General features: G+C 41.6%; 2 protein-coding genes across 2 annotated transcripts in view; one reads left to right on the top strand and one right to left on the bottom strand.

Moving 5' to 3' along the window:
- Window positions 1-15059, bottom strand: part of TRAPPC12 (trafficking protein particle complex subunit 12) — a 77355-nt gene extending 62296 nt beyond the window's left edge. The window contains exons 1-4 of the mRNA XM_048498139.1: window positions 14908-15059; window positions 14160-14225; window positions 6844-8023; window positions 3877-3993 (exon numbers count right to left, since the gene is read on the bottom strand). Coding sequence (XP_048354096.1) covers window positions 3877-3993; window positions 6844-8016 — 1290 coding nt within the window. The 5' untranslated portion in view covers window positions 8017-8023; window positions 14160-14225; window positions 14908-15059. The remainder of the gene's footprint in view (window positions 1-3876; window positions 3994-6843; window positions 8024-14159; window positions 14226-14907) is intronic.
- A 22-nt stretch (window positions 15060-15081) lies between these two features.
- Window positions 15082-19551, top strand: part of EIPR1 (EARP complex and GARP complex interacting protein 1) — a 79020-nt gene continuing 74550 nt past the window's right edge. Inside the window, exon 1 of the mRNA XM_048498154.1 lies at window positions 15082-15301. Coding sequence (XP_048354111.1) covers window positions 15260-15301 — 42 coding nt within the window. The 5' untranslated portion in view covers window positions 15082-15259. The remainder of the gene's footprint in view (window positions 15302-19551) is intronic.

Genomic DNA, 19551 nt, shown 5'->3' with positions numbered 1-19551 from the left:
GCGAGCTAAATGGAAAGTTGTATGGCAGAGTGAAAAATCATGTGGGATGAAGTAGCTAACCCTCAGGAAATCCAGAACACAAAGCTTTAAATTACAGCTGTTGTTACAGAACATGACCATGGCTTCAGAACATTTGAAGAATTTACCATACATATTCGCAATAATTCTGAGGATAGCACTGTAACACAGAGGCGTAGGAAGGGGGGAAAGCGCCCGGTGGATTGGTGCGTCCTCTGCCCCCGTCCTGCTTTGGAATGCCCCACCATGCCCCCAGAACGCCCTATCCAAACCCTCCAAGGGTGCCCGCCTGGTGTGTCGCCCCCCCCCCGGTCCCCTTGGAGCTACGCCTCTGCTGTAACACAAGTTAGTGTTACTATTCCCATTTTGTGGGCAAGAGGCTGTGAGTACAGTGGCTTTCCTCAGGGTTGCTCAGGTGAGCCAGGAGACTTTCTGGTTCACCACCCAGACTCATAGTCACTACCACAGATGCCCTATCATGTCTTTATACACCTTGCGCAGGTTCAGACATAGAGTAGACTGCATGCTAATGGGATCAGAGCTAGAGGACAGGAAACTGCAGGAATGGACACCATCTGGTCTTTGATGTATGACAGATGTACATATACAATGAAGGTTATACAGTTCAGGTGATGAAGCAGAGTAATGGACCAGCCATAAATAAATGAATGGGTGTCCAATTTCAAATATACATTCAATTTTTTTTATAACTGTTATTAAATTTTTGATGGCCATCTGTTTACTTCTTTGAAGTGACAGACTGAAGAGTATTCATCTATCCCCAAACAGCATCCAAAATTAAGAAACCTGTCTAATGTTAAAATATCAGCACCAGTCAGCAAACAAAATTCCTAACACAAAGGCTCAGTTCAGAAAAAAACTGGTTGATAGTCAGTTTTGCATGTTCCTTTCCCCTCCCCTATCACATCCTAAGTGAAAAAAGTCTTCAGCTAAATTTAAAGTGCATAATTGCAGAAAATTTAACAAATGTATTTGTTTTGTAGAAAATAGAACTCTTAAATACCGTTGAACTCTAATTAAGAATCTTGATTACTGGTAAAGAAAGAAACTGTAGTTTGCTAAGGCACTTGCATGTGGACACTACAAGAAACTGAAATTAGTTGAAGATTTGGTCTTTAGCCACCATGTGCCAGTGAAGGGAGAGGGGAGGGGGAGAGGAGCGCATGAACATAGCAGTTAACCAGGTTTGTCCCCTCAGAAACAAACTCTGATTTGTTCATAAGAATGCAGTCAGAGCTACTGCAAACCTAGCTTCCCCTTTCTGGTAAAACCAGTAACCACAGGTTATTCAATAGACGCTGCTGTTCTATTCTGCACTACTTGGGGAGTGCAATAGAGCTTGCTGATTTTACCCGAAGATAGAAATTTTAAGAATTCATCTGTTTTAGAATTTTTTTCACTGCATTGTTCTTATGTTATTGATTTTTATGGGAGATCTCTGTTCCTATATCTGGCTGTTGTTGATTTTGGATATTATCCAAATATTGTTTTAAATGGTGATATCAATGGAGCAGGATATCAGTAGCTCAAATAAGTAAATAATCTGGGTGCACTCAAGATTGACAACACCTGGGCCTGCCATTACATTGGAACATAGCCATGTCCCACTCTGGGCTTGTTTTTTAAAAAGCTAATATTAGTGATCTCTCAACCAAACAATTTTATCTGTGAAACAACAACAACCTTGAGATGTTTCCATACTGCACTGGCTTTCAAGTTTCCTCTTTTCAGGGACCCTTTTCTAAATCTGTTGGGAAACTCCAGAATGTTTCTTTTTGTGGGATCACAACATTTTATGTCATTTTGGTGTATGCTTTAAGGCCACTAAGTCTTTTTGATCTTGTGGGCATCTTTGACATTCTGGGAGGAAGTGGGTGAGTGCCAATTAAAAATGGCGGCTACAGGAGGTAGAGCCAAACCCATACAGCTGTTGCAGGAGACTGAACCAAATGGAATCTCTCTCTCCTCTCACTCTTGGGCAAAAGGAAAGCTTAAAGGTAGAATGGAACCATACACTGACTAAGTAGAACCCAGGTGTCGTCCTGATCCTCCAGTGGAAAACCCTTTCACTTGATTGAGGGCAGCCAGAACAACCCTTGCCTTACAATGGCTTCACCTACTTCTTGAAAAGCTTGGTGAGCACCAAAGGAAATACTGGCAGGTGCTATGGTGCAAATGCATACCATATCAGTAAAAACACATTTTTTTGGGTGTGAACTCTATTCACTGGAATCTCATGATGTGTAAGAGTTCCTTAGAAGAAGGGAGGGCAAAACAGACAAACTGATGAGCTACTAGCCAATTTCTCATCGGCTGTTTAACACACTCTCCTTGTTGGGACTCTTGCAAAGAACGATGGAATAGGGAATGTTGATTTGATACTGCAATGAACTTTTTATGTCCTTAATAAAGAGTGCCTACTCAGGATCACTTGTCACAGACTAGCTATGCCTTCTTTAAAGAGTTTGAGTGTGCACTCTTGTTTTAGAGATTAAAAGCTTCATTCTGTAAAAATTCAATGTGCAAAACCTGAAGTTTCTGGTATTTGACAACATATGGGAATTTAACGTTAATCAAAAGCACAACTGAAAGAATGTATATGATTTCCCCCCTCAACAGACTCTCAAATGGGAGTCATTAACTCTACATGCGACACCATTAAAATGATTAAAATGTCCTCCTCCATTTGCTATGACATTCTTCTCCAACATAAATTGCTCTGGTAGAACACTTTGACATTACTTTAAAAAAATCCCAGTCACTAACCCCTTCTTAGGCTGAACTTCCACAAGCATAAAATACATTAACACGGCACAAATATTATAATTAAACATTCTTAGTCCATTTCTTGTATATTTTCTATAGCTAAAAGTATACATCACCTAATACCTTACTATGAAAATGTTGTCAATTTAAGGGAGATGTTAAAATGTCAACCTCTGGAACAATAGCAGCTAACAGTTATAGATTTTGTGTGTGCCAAAAATAGATTTTAAGACAACTTGCTCCTAGAAGGTAGCACTACTGGATGGCTGGCTTAATCTGTTTCCCAGATAATGGAATGTCTCATGCAGCAATGCATGAATATGAGAAATCAATATTCAAAATATTCATCATGCAGATTGTAAAGTGAGACTCATACTCTCTTGAGAGAAGAGGCAATGTTATTTCCAAATTACCAGCATTCCAGACACAAAACAGGTTTTATTACAACAAAAGTTTAGTAGCCTTCTTGCCTGTGAGCTTAAGACAGGAAATTGAATTTCCAAGAAGCCAGCAAAAGTGAACCACCAGATGGGTATTTTGTCCCAGCACTTTTTAAGAAATTTAATGCATGAAATAACTCTCTAGCTTAAGCCATCTGGGGTTATCTCATTAAAGCCAACGCCATAAACACACCTCTGCTTTTGCACACTTTCTGTCTTTCTATGGGCTGTAGCTTTTCTTCCTACCTACAACCGCTTACAGACTGAATTTCAGGCAATCCTTGGTGAGAAGAAATACAGTGGCTTCAGTGGACCTGGAGTAAGTGAATTAAGCTGACGGAAAGGAAGGAGCAACAGCACTGAGACAGAAGTGTGGGACGAGAAATCACCACTGGGTGAGAATAAGACAGAAGCAAACAAACGTGTCTTAAGAATTCAGTGGCCTCTGATCCGATCTGATGGCTCAGGTGAATACAAAAAAAAGCTGTCTCAATGGGAATGCTTGAACCACGAGACTTGCAAATCTTCAGTTCTAAGCTGATAATATGGATAAGGCCTGCAACCCCCGCCTACGTAGTGAAGAATCACAGTATTCGACAAGCACCAAGAAATTTAACCCATTCTTACTTACTATCAGCTGCTTCAGTCCTACAAAAGACTGTTCAACCGAGTTGGCATTTAGAACTTGTCTCTTTGCTGCAGCTTGTTCACCAAGGAAGCGGAGCATCAACTCTTTTACAGCATCTCCCTGAGAGACAAAAAAAATGTTGGGAACATCAGTAAAAATTTCTAAGAGTCAACGTTCTTACTTTCAAACACAAAAAATACGTTGCAATGTTATTATTAAGGAAAAACTATGCACCATAGAGCTATCAATGTGTGGTTTAAGCCTTCCTGAGTAAACTAGGTCCTCGAATAAATAAATGATTCCAAATGTTCTGAAAGGAAACCATTGTTTTTTCAAACAGGAACTGAACACAGCTGACATCGTCTGTTATGTCAAACAAAGAGAGTGAGCATCTTGTTCACAAAAGGTGCCCTCTGTGTTTCTGCAGAAACAACATCTTGACAGTAACTTGAAAAAACAAATCTTAGAACCCTGTAATGGTGATAGACGTAGTAGCAGGCTGAGGCAACTGTTGACAAAGCATCTATTTACTCCAGTAATTGGTTATGGAATCTGCTGATGAGATTTGGACAAGGAAATAGTGAAGTCTATCATTCCGAACGTACCACTACTTAGTAATCTAAATACCGTGCTTCTTTAAAAAGCTGCCAACACTTCCACAACTGACATGGACAGACAACTCCAATGACATCTCCTATTCATGAGACCACTGCTCATCTTTTTTTAGCCACTGTGGTGGTTAGAGCGCTAGACTGGAATGTGGGAGATCCTAGGTTCAAATCTCCCCTTTTCCACAGTAGCTTGCTGAGTGATCCTGAACCAGACTCACATTTTCAGCCTAACTTATCTCACAGGGTTCTTGTAAAGACAAAATGGAGGAAATGATGTATGCTGTTTTAGGTCCCCATGGAGGAGGAAGGTAGAATATCAATTAAGTGAACAAATAATTGATACAGTGTAGTGGTTAAATGTGTGGTGCAGTGGTTAAGAGTGACGGACTCTAATCTGGAGAATTCGGTTTGATTTCCCACTCCTCCATATGAGGCCTGTGAATGACCTTGGGCTAGTCACAATTTCTTTAGAACTCTCTCAGCCCCACCTCATAAGGTGGGAAGGGAAGGTAATTATAAGCCACTTCGAGACTCCTTAAAGGTTGAGAGAAGTGAGGTAGAAGAACTCCTCCTCTTCTAATTAAAAACTCTGACTGTGTCATTCTACTATTCGCTCATGTATCTTTTAGTAGAAGTTAATAGTGCAGTTGCACAATTCTAAATCAACAGGCTTAGAAGGGTGTAAACTCTGCTCAGGATTGCATTGCCAATCTATCAGCTACCTTAAGATTATCTTTTGCTGCCCTGTTCTTTCAAATTCATTTGCACTGTTTCAGGTGCACTGTTTCAAATTCATTTGAATGTATGGGTGAAATAAGAAAAGAACTGAATTGGAATGCAATTGGAGTTCTGGTCTGGATACACTCTGGTAGAGCAAGCAATCCTCAAACCACGCAATGAGAGCAGTTTCACTCAGGCCCATTTAGAAATCTCTTCAAACACCATAACACAATGGCGAAGATTCTGCTGACGCAACTAAAAGCCATTATGGCTGACAATAGCTAGCAAGCAGCTGTTGATGCCATTTCAAATCTCAACAGAGAACATTCTGAATATGAATAGAGAATGAAGGAAAATGAAGAAAGGAAAGTAAGCTAAGACTGGAAGAAGAGTGACCCTGAGTGGGAAGACAACAGCCACTACCAAAAAAAAAAAAAATCAAGATGTTTTGAGTTTTTTGTAGCTCTGTAATACCTTCAACCAGCTAAATTGGAAAATTTCAGGAGCACATAATCAAAGTCTTGGGGATTCAAATTCAGGTCTTCGAAATCAAATATTCCCTTCAGGTGCCCATAAAATCATGGGAATATGAAAAGAAACAGGGAAGACAAGCCTGTGCATAATTAGAAGAGTTTATTTATTTAAGACCACTTTTAGTCCACTTTTCTTCTAAAAAGACTCAAAGCTGGTTACCATGATGTTTAAAGTGTACCAGAATAATATATTTTTTGAAAAATCTTACATATAACCAATACTGAAATTACTCAGACTTTTCCCCACTGCTTCCTCAAACTCTGGAGAGTGTGTCTTTGTTTTTCCGTGCCCTACGTTCAGTTTGGTGTACAGGCAGTAGCTCTACCAGAACTGTTCTTTAGGAGGACATTGTTCCCGACAATTTGCTTTCACACCTGTTATTTATGACAATCATTGTATCTTGCCTGAACCCCTTCCAAGGGTGGATGGGAGCTTTTCTGGGTTTTTTCCCTTCCCATATTCTTGTGACACAATTATCAACAACCATTTCTATAACAAACTTTTGATACCACACAAACACACACACACGATTCCAGAATGTTAGTGACACGGGTGGCTTTGTTTGAGGGCTGTTAGTTGCTAAGCAACCTTTGATTTAAAAGCACAGTATACAGCAGCCGCTTGTCAGTTAATGCTGGGGGTGGTTACAAGAACAAGAATAAATGCTAGAAGAGGAGGGGATTTAGCAGTGTGCTGGCTGCTAAATCCACAAAGGCCATTAAAAAGCAAATCGTACAACCTTCTTTGCACATGTATCAAATATCTGAAAGGCAATCTCAAGTAATTAAATTACAGCTCAAGTCAGACATCAGAAGCAAACCTTGGTTTGTCTATGACAGGCACAAACCTGGTTTATTACAGGCACCACCCCAGTCACGAACATTCTAGAATCAAGTGAGGGCATGTGTTGGAGTTAGTAGCAAGTTCCTGTGCTGCCTCCATCCCTCATGCAGCATGGCAAGATCGAAGACTGAAGTCTTCAACCTAACTCCAATTGCCCATGACAACTGAATCCAGGCGCCTTCATGAACAGCGGCTTGCTTCTTTCTCAGTAACTAGAATTCATACATTTTTTTAAAGCAGGTAACAAATTGAAAACTCTTACCTGAATGTTGTCAAATTTTAAGCCAGGCATTGTGAGGTTCTCTTTCTCTATGAAAACAGTACTGTACTGCTGTGTAGCTACTGAAATCAGCACATTCCGAGTTCCCTCACTAGGAAGCCAGGCGTCATTCCTTCTGTCTATCTCACTCATGTTCAGCACAGTCGCAAAAGGATCGTCGCTACCTTGGAAAACAGTTTGGATCTGAGAGAATGGCTTGGGAGACGGCGACATTTCTGGAGAGGATACAGATCTCCCGTTTTTTGCAGAGTACTTAGGGTCAGCAAAGTCACAGGAATCTCCAGTTGACATAAGAGAAGACATTTGTTCTGGCAAGGAAGTGCTTGCATTAGGATTACTGACAGAAATAAAAGATGATGTAGTAAATGAATCAAAAAAATCGGAAGCTAGCGTATTGGTATTAATGGTGTCGCCAAAAAACTTGCTTAAACTAGGGCTTGGCTGGACCACTTGTGGATGCGTTTTCACTGGAGTCTCACTGATGCCACCCAAACTGGGCGACTTCACCATTTGGGGCTCAAAACCGTCATGAAAGAATTGCTGGCTATTCACGCGGTTTGCCTGGCTGAAAATGGTGCACACGGGAATAGGCTCAGAGTCCACAGGTGGTTTTGTGGCAAGGGGTGAGGATATATTTTCTCCAGTTTTGCTATCATCAATACTGTTGGAGATGCTACTTAACTCTGCATCTGTTCCCACTTTCAGTTCATCTATTGCTTCTGCCTCGATCAACTCTTCGTTTAATGTGGGCTGACCATCAATTCCAGCATCAGAAATATCTTGAGGCGCAGCTTCATGTTCAATTGTACTCTCTGTGTTAATAGCTTCTTTCCCTGTCTCCCCTTCAGCTGCATGAAGGTCTTTGACTTCCATTTGCTTCACCATTTCTTGCAGGCAACCGAGATCACCAGTATCGTCTTCGCTATTAATTGGAGAATCTGATATGATGACACTTTCCATCATGTTCTCATTAAGTTTATCCATGAAGATATTGGAATCCTCTGAGATGGTCTCATTTTCTTCAGACTCAAACTCGTCTCCTCCAAGATCAATGGTTTCCTCATGAAAAATAAATTCTTCCTGAGCTTGCTGCTGAGTGCCATTCACACCATCTCTTGTCAGGGCATCCTCAACGCTGCATTCTTTGCTTTCCATAGTTGCTCTGAATAAAAAAATATGAATGAGTGTGCTTGCTACCAACCAATTCTTAGGGCTAGGTAGACACAAATAATAGCTTCATTTCCACATACTCGTTCCAATAAAGGTCAGTACTTGAAATACAAAATAAAGAGGACTTTGCTTTATAAAAAATCTAACAAGTTTACAGTACAGATTTTAGAAAACACATTAACAAAATAATTTACAAAATATAAGTAATTAATACCATAACAATGGTACAGGAGCAATACTTCTTTGCATACCACAGTTTGTTAATAGGGAGCCCATGCAGGATTTCCTGCTGCCCCTTTCCCCCCTTAATCAGGGTTTGGAACCAGGTCAGGGCTAACCATGGTTAGCATCATTGCAGAGCCAGTGTGATGCAGTGATTAGAGTGTCAAACTAGGATATGGGAGACCTTGGATTAAATCCCCATTCTGCCATAGAAGCTTAATAAGTGATGTTGGGTAGTGAAGATAAAATGGAGAGCAATGTAAGCCATTTTGAATCCTCACTGGGGATAAAAGTGGGACACAAATGAAATAAATACATAAAAATATATAATAAGCCACAGTAGATAAGATTTGGAAGCGACTGGCTGTTGCGGGTTGTATGAGTTTTGCTGCCGTGGTCTGGTAGCCTTACATTTAGAAAACACATTAACAAAATAATTTACAAAATATAAGTAATTAATACCATAACAATGGTACAGGAGCAATACTTCTTTGCATACCACAGTTTGTTAATAGGGAGCCCATGCAGGATTTCCTGCTGCCCCTTTCCCCCCTTAATCAGGGTTTGGAACCAGGTCAGGGCTAACCATGGTTAGCATCATTGCAGAGCCAGTGTGATGCAGTGATTAGAGTGTCAAACTAGGATATGGGAGACCTTGGATTAAATCCCCATTCTGCCATAGAAGCTTAATAAGTGATGTTGGGTAGTGAAGATAAAATGGAGAGCAATGTAAGCCATTTTGAATCCTCACTGGGGATAAAAGTGGGACACAAATGAAATAAATACATAAAAATATATAATAAGCCACAGTAGATAAGATTTGGAAGCGACTGGCTGTTGCGGGTTGTATGAGCTTTGCTGCCGTGGTCTGGTAGCCTTACATTCTAACATATTACCTGAATCAATGGCTGGCATTTTCACAGGCATGTCATTGTAAGATGCATTTACCTCTGTGCCAGCCATAGATGCAGGTGAAACGTTAGGAAATAAAACTGATCACAGCCACACAGTCCAGAAAACCCACAACAGCCAGTTGTTTTCAGCTATGAAAGCCTTCGACAATATACCTAGAAGAGGGTTTGAAATTTAGGAGATGTGAGAAAGGAGGTTTCATGTTTTTTAGTGTTAGCTTCCAATCTGCTCCATGGTTATATTTGTCCTCTGGCTAATATCCAAGGAATAATTTAGGAGCACCCAGTACGGTAGGACTGGAAAAGAAAACCCATCTCTACCCAGAGAAACTTTTGAGACTCCACAGAGAAATCTGCTATGTAGCACAGAGACTGAGAAACAAGTCAAAAGTTATCCAGCACCATTCTGGCCAAAGAACCAGTTGCACAGAGCTTTAGATTTCAGCATGTTACGTAAAGAATTAAAAAAGGACATATAGATGTGTCCACACCCAGCTATTACATTCTCTTGCAAAATAAAATTCTAGTTTATCTGACCATAAGAAAACACATGCAAATGCATCTATAAGGTACTTATTTATTCCATGGGAGACAAGCCCTTAAGAAGGAGGAGGAGGAGTTTGGATTTATACCCCACCTTTCTCTCCTGTAAGGAGACTCAAGGTGGCTTACAAGCTCCTTTCCCTTCCTCTCCCCACAACAGATGCCTTGTGAGGTAGGTGGGGCTGAGTTCTGAAGAACTGTGACTAGCCCAAGGTCACCCAGCAGGATGTAGGAATGCGGAAACACATTCTGGATCACCAGATAAGCCTCTGCCACTCATGTGGAGGAATGGGGAATCAAGCCCAGTTCTCCAGATTAGAATCCACCTGCTCTTAACCATTATACCACACTGGCTCTCAAAATAGAGCAAAATTCTATTAGCAGTTTTGCAGCTTGACCGGAACTGAATTCAGCAGGATTTTTTTTTTTACAGATAGACTGACATAGGTATGTAGTTTCATATATGAATGCCCCCTTGCCTTGGAAATCTGCTTCCTTTAAATTGCTTTAATAAGTGGCGGGACTAAATTTCCATGGTGTTTGATTCTCGAAAATAAGTGGCCTTTCAAAGAATGCAGAAAACTGTTCAAAAAGTCTCTCAATTTTTATTGCATTTCCCCCCAAACCACTTTGTGCCCCCAATAAGTTTTCACTTAAAAGTTTCTGTCGAGCTTTTTTCAACCACAGAGTGAACAGCACATTTCAACCACATAGTTGAACAGCACATCATCATCATGGCCATGTGACAACATCACTAACAGCAAATGAAACCCTCCCGTTGTGCTCATTCTCTCATTAAATGGAAGGGGAAAGAGAAACTTTTGTTTAGGTACACCAGAAAATCTCCTGCCTGGAACTGTAGGGTCAAACAGCACTGAACAGAACAACACTTTTACCACAGCCTAACAACCAGATGGAGCAGAATGCAAGCACAGCTCCATATTCTACCTTAGTTTTCATATTCTAAAACTAGCCATTCAGGTTCAACCAAGGGATCATCAGCCAGCTATCTCAGTGCTAACCTGTTCCTGTGCAAATAGTGTGCCACGCTTTTACAAAGGGGGCCCCCAGAGGACTAAACAAGAGCAGGGGTTTATTTCATGCACCGGGGGACACTTGCAAAACACACTCCCTTTTCCATTTTTACTCAGAACTATCTAACATCCCTACTTTTTCGCATGTAAACCTAGTGCACCTACCAAGATTATATAAAGAATGACAGAATTAATAATATTTACATGGCTTTTCAACATGAATGAAACCCGTCGCTGCCATTTTTTAACATGGCAAATAATTGTTTTGGAATAATCTTCCATTCTTTCTCTTCCTTTCTCTTTTTTCTCCTTCTCCATCCTCTGCTTCTCAACAGGGATCTTGTGCAGCTGTTCTGCTTCTCCTTCTTCTATGCCATAAAAGCCTACTACATTTGGATACCAGAAATAAGGGATATAATCCAAAGAATACAGCCCTTAGTACTGAACTCTTTAAAACTTACGCCTTGCTTTTTCCCTCCAACGTGGATGCGAAGTGGTTTACCACTTATAGTGCCATCCTAAGGATGGTTTCCTGGGAGTAAGTCTCATGTTGTTCAGTGTGGCTTATTTCTGAATAGGCCTGCTTAGAACTGCTCTCAGAGAGTTAGGGGGGAGAACTAACTACTCAATGTCTACCCTGACAGGTAGAATAGGCTAGAGTATGGAACAGGCCCAAGGCCTCCAGGTGAGTTTCTGTGGTGGAATGAGGATTCAAACCTGATCATTCCAGGACCTAATTTGACATTCTAACCATTATGTAACTGTTGCTCTCCAGCCACTAGACCAGGGGTAGGGAACCTGCAGCTCGAGAGCCGCATGCGGCTCTTCTGCCCTTGCACTGCGGCTCAACGAGCCTGCAGGTAGCAGGGCGGGCGCACCAACTCCCCGCGGCCGGGTGGGCTGCGCTGCGGGCTTCCCCTCTCGCCTGCCTCGTTGGAGCGGGGTGGGCGCTTTCCTGGCAGCCAGTGAGGCCGAGCTGCTGGCCCCATCCTTGCCCGCCCTGCAGGCAGCAGGGCAGACGCATCCATGCGCTTCTCAGAATGAGCGGAGTAAAAGGTAAAAAACCCCAATATATACAGTGTTATCTTTATTTTAAATGTCAAAAATTATTTGCGGCTCCAAGTGTTTTCTTTTCCCATGGAAAAAGGGTCCAAATGGCTCTTTGAGTGTTAAAGGTTCCCTACCCCTGCACTAGACCATACTGGAACACCACTAAGCCTGATGGAAGTACAGCTTTGTTTAAAAAGAAGGCTGCATCACATACACCTGACATTGTTTTCCCAATCAGATGCTTGCTGCGGAGGGGTAGTTCCCCACTGTGGCAACTGTAGGCAAATAGTGAAAACAACTTACTTTCTATGTCATTAGCTTCCAATGCGCCCTTCTGAGACTGACATGAACCTGCATGGATCTTAGCCTACAGATACCCTTTAGACATGGGTTGACTTTAGGCAGCTGGCAATAAAATCTTGGAATCAGTGTGTGCATACTGTAATAACTTTGCATAATATTGTGCTGTAGCTGGGGAGGGGGGGTGAGTATATTCACTTGGATAGACTGCTGCTGATACTAATGAAGAGACAGGCCTACAGAAGAAATGGAGACTAGAAGAATCAAGGGTTAGAGACTATTCTTCCGCTCTTCTGTGAGGAAGTTCCAGTTTGAGTCTACCACACTAGTCCCATAACTTCCATTTAGCATCGGTGGAACATGTCATGGGCCAGCCTGTGGGCAATTACCTGGACTCAGATACAGAACCTGCCAATGCCAGGCACTCAGAAGTGGCTCCGCCCGAGGAAGCAGAAACTGACCACACTGTTCAGTCAGAGCAGGCTGCTCGTGAGGAAGTTCAGGCAGCAGAGTCAGCTACCAGGACTTCCTCACCTGATACCACGCAGCTGAGAGAACCTGCACAGTTCTCCATTGAGCCCTGTGATGAGCCACTTATGCAAAGGAAGCAGAAACAGCGGCAGCAGCCACAGAGTCAAAGGAAGAGGGCTCGTTTCTCTGCCAGGTATGGCACAATAGCAGAGCCTGCATCACAGAAAGACTAACTCCTTGTAGGATCTCTGCTGCAGCAGTCAAGCCTATCCACATAAGCCCTGCCTTGAGCTTGGTTCTGTCTGGGTGTAATGAGTGCACGTCCTGCTGGATCTTCCTGTGTTTGCTATAGCTCCCAGTCTGCCTGCCTGGATTCCTGTGCTCTGGGGCTGTCTACCCACACCTGCATAGCTGATATCTACCTGCGGCACAGAATATGACATTGTAAAGAACATGTAAGTGGCCCAAGCCAAGTTTAGGGTATTCAGGTTAGACAATGGATAGACAAGGAGTAAATAGCAAACTAAAAAGAAGCTGGCTAGTGGATCTAAATGTGGAATTTATTTAATTCATTTATACTCCACCTTGTTCCCTAATACAAACTCAAATTGGCTTACATCACCTTTCCTCCATTTTAATCTCACAACAACTCTGTAAAGTAGGCTAGGCTGAGAGATGGTGACTGGCGTAAGGTCACCCGGCAAGCTTCCATGGCATGAGCGGGGATTCACTTCTTGGCCCTCCAGGTACTATTCTGACACTGTTAACCGCTACAACCCACTGGCTCTCAGATCATAGGAAATGTGCAGCACCCCATCAATAACTTTTGCACATAACCTAAGCAATGTATATTGCAAGCGTATAACCTCGCAACAACCTACGGAATACTGACAAAACACAACTTCACCAGTGCACTCACAGACAGTATAATACTTCTGAAGTCACATATAAAGAAGTACATGTGGGAGCAAGACATGCTCCATGGGATGGCTAAGTGGACTAAGGGACAAAATCAGCATTGACTTTCTAGTCTCACTGCCTCCTCTTATTACCATCCATCAATATGGCTTCTGTGGTGAAAAACTAAATCAACTTCAACGCTGTGACAGAACGTAGAATTCTGAGGATCTGTTCAATGAGGGACCCTTGTTTACCTAAAGAACTCAGAGGCAGAGCATCACCAAAGAGACACTGACAGGAAGTGAAGTGAAGATTACAATGTTCGAGTGGAAGGGCACTGCTGACATTGGAGGGCATGTATAACGTTGGCAAATGGACAAGTGAATGAGTGGACATGAGGACAGATCTTGGTTTGTTGCAGGCTCTGGTTGGAGACTGTCTTTGGGCAAGAAAAGGTTTGCCTCCAATTGACTGTGAGAAGAGCATCATTTTCCAGCATGGGTCACTGGTTGTTAATGATGTGTTCAGCCAGTTTGAGCTGAGTGCCATATTTTAATGTTCTAAGCTTCTTGTAACCAGCCCAGAGCCTTTCAGGGATTGGGCGGGATAAAAATCCAATAAATAAATAAATAAATAATAACTAATCTTAGTGGTATTTTCAGAAACACCCCCCCCCCGAAACTGAGTGCAAACATACCGTTAAATTCAGCTACAGCAAAGTATCTGTAGCCAGCAGCAGTTTATTTCAGCCTTAGTTTCCCATCTGTAAAATGGACAGAAACATTACTTTCCTCCAGCAAGGGAAAAATATTTTTTAAGTACTACAAACAGTTCAGCAAGCTACAGAAAAGTATACAACCAGACAGTATTAAGCTACATCTAACTATCGCAATACAATACATATACACCTTCCAATTCAGACCAACATGTAGCCATAGGGAATACTCAGGTCTCCTAGAAGTCTCCTAACATCTACTTCTGAGGGGATGTTTAAAAAATAAATTATGCACCATGTGAAATCTCATGATTTACTATCTGTCTCTGGAACGTTTCCCTTGACACTGCATGGGGTGGAAGGAGATAGCCTGATTTACTGACCATTTCTCAAAATTATTAGAGGTCTCTATATACAGCTTATCAGGTAGCCTATTCTTCTTCCTGGCTTTTTGTACACAAGAACACCTGTTACTACAGGTGGTAGTAACACCACCATATGACACACACCCCTCCCCGTGGCATTAAATGTTACAATCAAATACAGTTTGGGGTTTTTTTTTTTTTTTGGTGTGTATTTAATCTGTTCCTGTAAAAGTCTCATTCGAGCCATCACAAGTCAAGTAGTAGCGGTGGGAAAGGATTAATTTTATGAAACACTAGCCTAGATGCTCGGAATGGGTAACTTAAAGAGATCCTAACTCCGCCCCGCATCCAGACCCGCGCCTCACCTGCTTTAACTGGCAGCTACAGCTGCGACGCCTGCAATTCACTGCAAGGAAGATGGGAAGGGGGCAAGGGAAAGGTAATACCCCAGTAGTGCGCATGCGCGGCGTAGAGTTCACTCTCCCATCGTTCCCTCCTTGTTCTGCTGCCAAGCTCATCCCCCTTTTTGCCTGTACGTAACGAACGTCTCCCTTACGTCCCCCTTTATCATTTCCCGGAAGCGGAACAAAGACGGAAGCCCCAATGGGTCATGTCAGGCTTGTTGCTTTCTTCGCCTTCGTTCTTGAATGGAACATCGGTAACTTTCCTTGTTGGGGTGGGACTCTTTAAGTGCGACTGCGCTGCGCTGGTGCAGCCATGGAGGATGATGCGCCTGTGATTTATGGGCTGGAATTCCAGGTAAGGGGATTTTGGAGGGGACTCATTTGCATTCTACAAGCTTTGCGGGCTCATTGAGGCTGTCCTTCAGTTTAATGAAGCTGAATCTGGCTGATTGCAGTCTGCTTTGGTTGTGGAGTTTGTGTTGTAACAGTTCAATTTATTTTGGTTGTTTAAATTAGTTTTATGATTTATTTATTTGTGCAGTCTTCATTTTCAGTGTTGCTTACATGGTACATTCTAGATGAGTAGCTGAATAAGTTTGTAGCATTGAGGAAAGCAGGAGTCCAAATGGCACTATAAAGGCAGGATGAAATGTGTTTAATGTTTTGATGAGTTCAAATCCAGCATTTGCATATATATTTAGTAGAATAATGACTTTCAGGTCTATAATAGTATGGCCAGGAAGGCTGAGCTATTTCTTCTCTAAATGCTGGAATTTCTGATTTGTGTTCATTCATTTTCTCATTCAGAGACTGACATGTTTGTCCAGTGTAGACAGCAGAAGAACATTGTTGGCCTGTGATGGCAAATATTAAATTGGGTGATTTGCAAGTGGATGAATCCATAATGGTATAATTGATGTTGTTAGGTTCTATACTGTGAAAGTACTGAATTAGAGCTCATTAAAAAAATTAAGCACTATGTGTCATCCTGGCTTAAACAGAGAATTGGATTTTCTTATTCACTACAATCTCTAAAGGAGCCACTCTTTAGAAATTTTAACTGTGTTCTTTGAGATGATACCTTGTACTAACATCAGCTAATTTTTCACTTAAACCAGGGGTAGGGAACCTGCGGCTCTCCAGATGTTCAGGAACTACAATTCCCATCAGCCTCTGTCAGCATGGCCAATTGGCCATGCTGGTAGGGGCTGATGGGAATATTAACTGGATAGGCTATCTGACTTACCAGTTTAAAACTATTTGCTGAATTGATTAAGGCTCTAAACTCTATCACTATCCAGGATGTGTAGCTGCTAATTCTTTTAATCTATGATGGGAATCAAACCTAACCTTTTTACATTAGTTCTTCACTTTCCCCCTTACACTTAAAATATTTCTGGTGTGATTCATACCATGCCTCCTCACTCCCTCTTATAATATTCCGCATAAGCATTGACTGCTGACAATTTTCTCATTGTGTATCTGTTTGAAGAAGTGAATGGAGGCTGATTCTGCACAGGCAACTGAAACAGGTTGCCTTTGCCGCTTTTATTTATTTATTTATTTATTTATTTATTTATTTATTTATTTATTTATTTATTTTTTCGATTTATTATACCGCCCCATCCCCGTAGGGCTCTGTGGGTTTTGCACAGTGGGTTCAGAGGCCAGCTGGGATCCCAGAGGCAGGAGGCAACACGATTTGCACAGGAAACGTAATGTTTCTATGCAAACCATGCAACCAAGAATCCCCCCACTTGAGAATCCACCCCCTGGGAATTCCCCCCACCTACTAGTGCAACATGGCAACTGCCTATTAGAGAATCCACTCTAATGGCGGCTGCCTGGGGAATCCACCATAATGGTGGATGGAAGGGGGTGGGCATAGAACACTTCCTGCTTGCTGTAGTTTGCACAGGCAAGCAGGAAGCGTTTGAAAACCAGGTTTAAGGGGGAAAAATTTTCATTTAACTGGATTTGGGCAAATGTAATGGGTCAGAAGCGTTGGGGCGGGTGAGTTCTTTGAGAGCTTTGCCCCCAAAACTCTTTTTAAAAAGGCCTGAACCCATTATATTTGGCCTGTTCAGAATCACCCAGGACTCACAAAAGCTACTATTGAAATAAGTGTCATTCATCTTTAACATGACACCAGAATGTTGCTTTACCTTAAAGGTTAATAAAAGTTACGCTGAGTTAAATGTGCGAGTCACTAAGGTCCTACTGGACTCTCCTGTTTGTTTAGTATTCTTTGCCATTTCACTTTATGAAGAAATGGGATAAGATATTTGGAATAAATAAACCCCCTTTAAAAGTTGTTATACTACCTACTAGTTAATTCAGAATAATTATTACTTTCCTATTTCATAGTGTTATTTTGGGTTAGGATACAGGCTTTCTTAGTTATGTGTGTTGGAAAAGGCTTTCATACTGGTACCTGAATGGGACTGAAGCAAGATGACTCCAGTGAAATTGTGGTGAAATTGTGACTTTGTAAAAAGTCGAACACTTTATGTACAAGCACGATTGGGTTTGTCTAGGCTTCATATATCCCATTTAGCCCATCTAACTTAATCTGAAGGGCAACAGCCCTGCAATCTATAACTAAACAGGCTTTACTTGTATATGTGGAGTGAAAATTTTTCCCCATAATAATATAGTACTGTAAAATTTTCATTCTTACATCACTGCCAAGAGCTATGAATGACATCTTTTGCAAGCAAGAAAACACCAGAGCAGCCAAGGGTTGGGCTGCTGTGGGGATCTTATAAGATGCCTCAATTAATATGATTTTATTGGTATCTATTTTTATTTTTGAAATTTACCACCCTAGACTTATACACAAGTCAATACATTTTCCCTGTTTTTAGTGGTAAAATTAGGTTCCTCGACTTATACACGGGTCGACTTATACACAAGTATATACGGTAATAAATTATGTTGATCTCTATGAACTGTTAATGAGTAATTATTTTATCTATCTATAATATTTGAATATTCCCTCAGCCCCTCTGCACTCATAAAAACCCAACCCAAGGAGAAATTTTTATTTTAAGATCCTCCATGATCACTGTTTTCTGATGTTGTCCTTTCGGTGTGCTTCAGTTTTCTTTGTTCCCATTGCGATATACTAAATTCTGACATCTGTTGTGAGCGTAGTATGAATATATGGTCAATAGGCTTCTTTGTTGTTGATTTTAAATCTTACCAGCTTGACTTAAGACTGACATTATATAAACATGAAATTGTCAAGTTAATAAATCTTTCTTCTTCTGACTCTTGCAATATGAAAAAGATGAACAGTTTACTGATATGTTTAAAACTGTGAAACAGACATCTTAGCAGAAGCATAAAATGAGTTTTTAGGTTAGTATTATATCTTTCTCAGATTAAAAAGAAGAGGCTTGGATTTATATTACCCCTTCTCTCCTGTAAGGAGACTCAAAGGGGCTTACAAACTCCTTTCTGTTCCTCTCCCCGCAACAGACACCTTGTGAGGTAGGTGGGGCTGAGAGAGTTCTGAACGAACTATGACTAGCCCAAGGTCACCCAGCAGGAATGTAGGAGTGGGGAAACAAATCCAGTTCAACAGATAAGAGTCCCTCACTCATGTGGAGGAGTGGGGAATCAAACCTAGTTCTCCAGATTAGAGTCCAACTGTTGTTAACCACTACACCACGCTGGCTCTCATAAAGGAACCTAACATCATCTAATGGCTCAGAAATGGAGCATAGATGTTAAACAGGCCAATCCAGGGTGTCTGTGTATGTGTGAATTGGCTCTTGGAATTGGCATGAAGGCATAACTGTGCATTTTCCACTTAGGCCAGCAGGGAGGGCCAACAGGGAGGTGGGTGTGCTTTGCGGCACCTGACTCTGAAGAATCTGCACCCAGAAAACCTGACACTGGCATCAATCTAGACTCCAATGTAGTTGGTGACGGGTTAGGGGCATTCCTGGGGATGAAGCCGACTTTAGTCAGCCTCCACTGGGCTTTTGAGTGAGGAACTCCCCCATTGCAGGCCTTGGACTTGGTGTAAGCCCTTCTGCACACGCAAAATAATGCACTTTCAAACCACTTTCACAACTGTTTGCAAGTGAATTTTGCTATTCCACACAGCTTCAAAGAGCACTGAAAGCAGTTTGAAAGTGCATTATTTTGCATGTGCCGAATGAGCCTCTGTTTTGCCCTATGGAGGTCTTTCGGGCAACTGAGGGTTTTCTGGAGTTTGCTGCCTTCCCATGCCACCTGAAAGTCTTCTGCGGTGCCATCCTTGGCTACCAGAGCCCTCTGGATTGGGCTGTCCTTCTATTTTATGTTGCATTCTCTTCGATCTTGTTCTTTCATAAGTAGTATTTAACTAACTTGATTCTTGAATTTATTTTAATGACTCTTCCAAGTAACTAAAGAAAATGTTTTCTTCTAGTGTTTGTAAGCTGCCATTAAGATTCTTCTTTGATGGCTAAATATATTTTCAGTCTGTGCTCAAGTATACTGTATTGGGGAGATTAACAGGTGGTAGATTTTAACCTTGGGGCAGTAAATTAACTTTTTTTTAAAGCTCTGGTCTGTACTACATTGGTTCAGTGCAAATATGACTAATACTTG

Source organism: Sphaerodactylus townsendi, linkage group LG01 (assembly GCF_021028975.2).
Source record: "Sphaerodactylus townsendi isolate TG3544 linkage group LG01, MPM_Stown_v2.3, whole genome shotgun sequence".
Classification (NCBI taxonomy): Eukaryota; Metazoa; Chordata; class Lepidosauria; order Squamata; family Sphaerodactylidae; genus Sphaerodactylus; species Sphaerodactylus townsendi.
The sequence above is the reverse complement of the archived record's forward strand: the minus strand, read 5'-3'. Positions and strand labels throughout refer to the sequence as shown.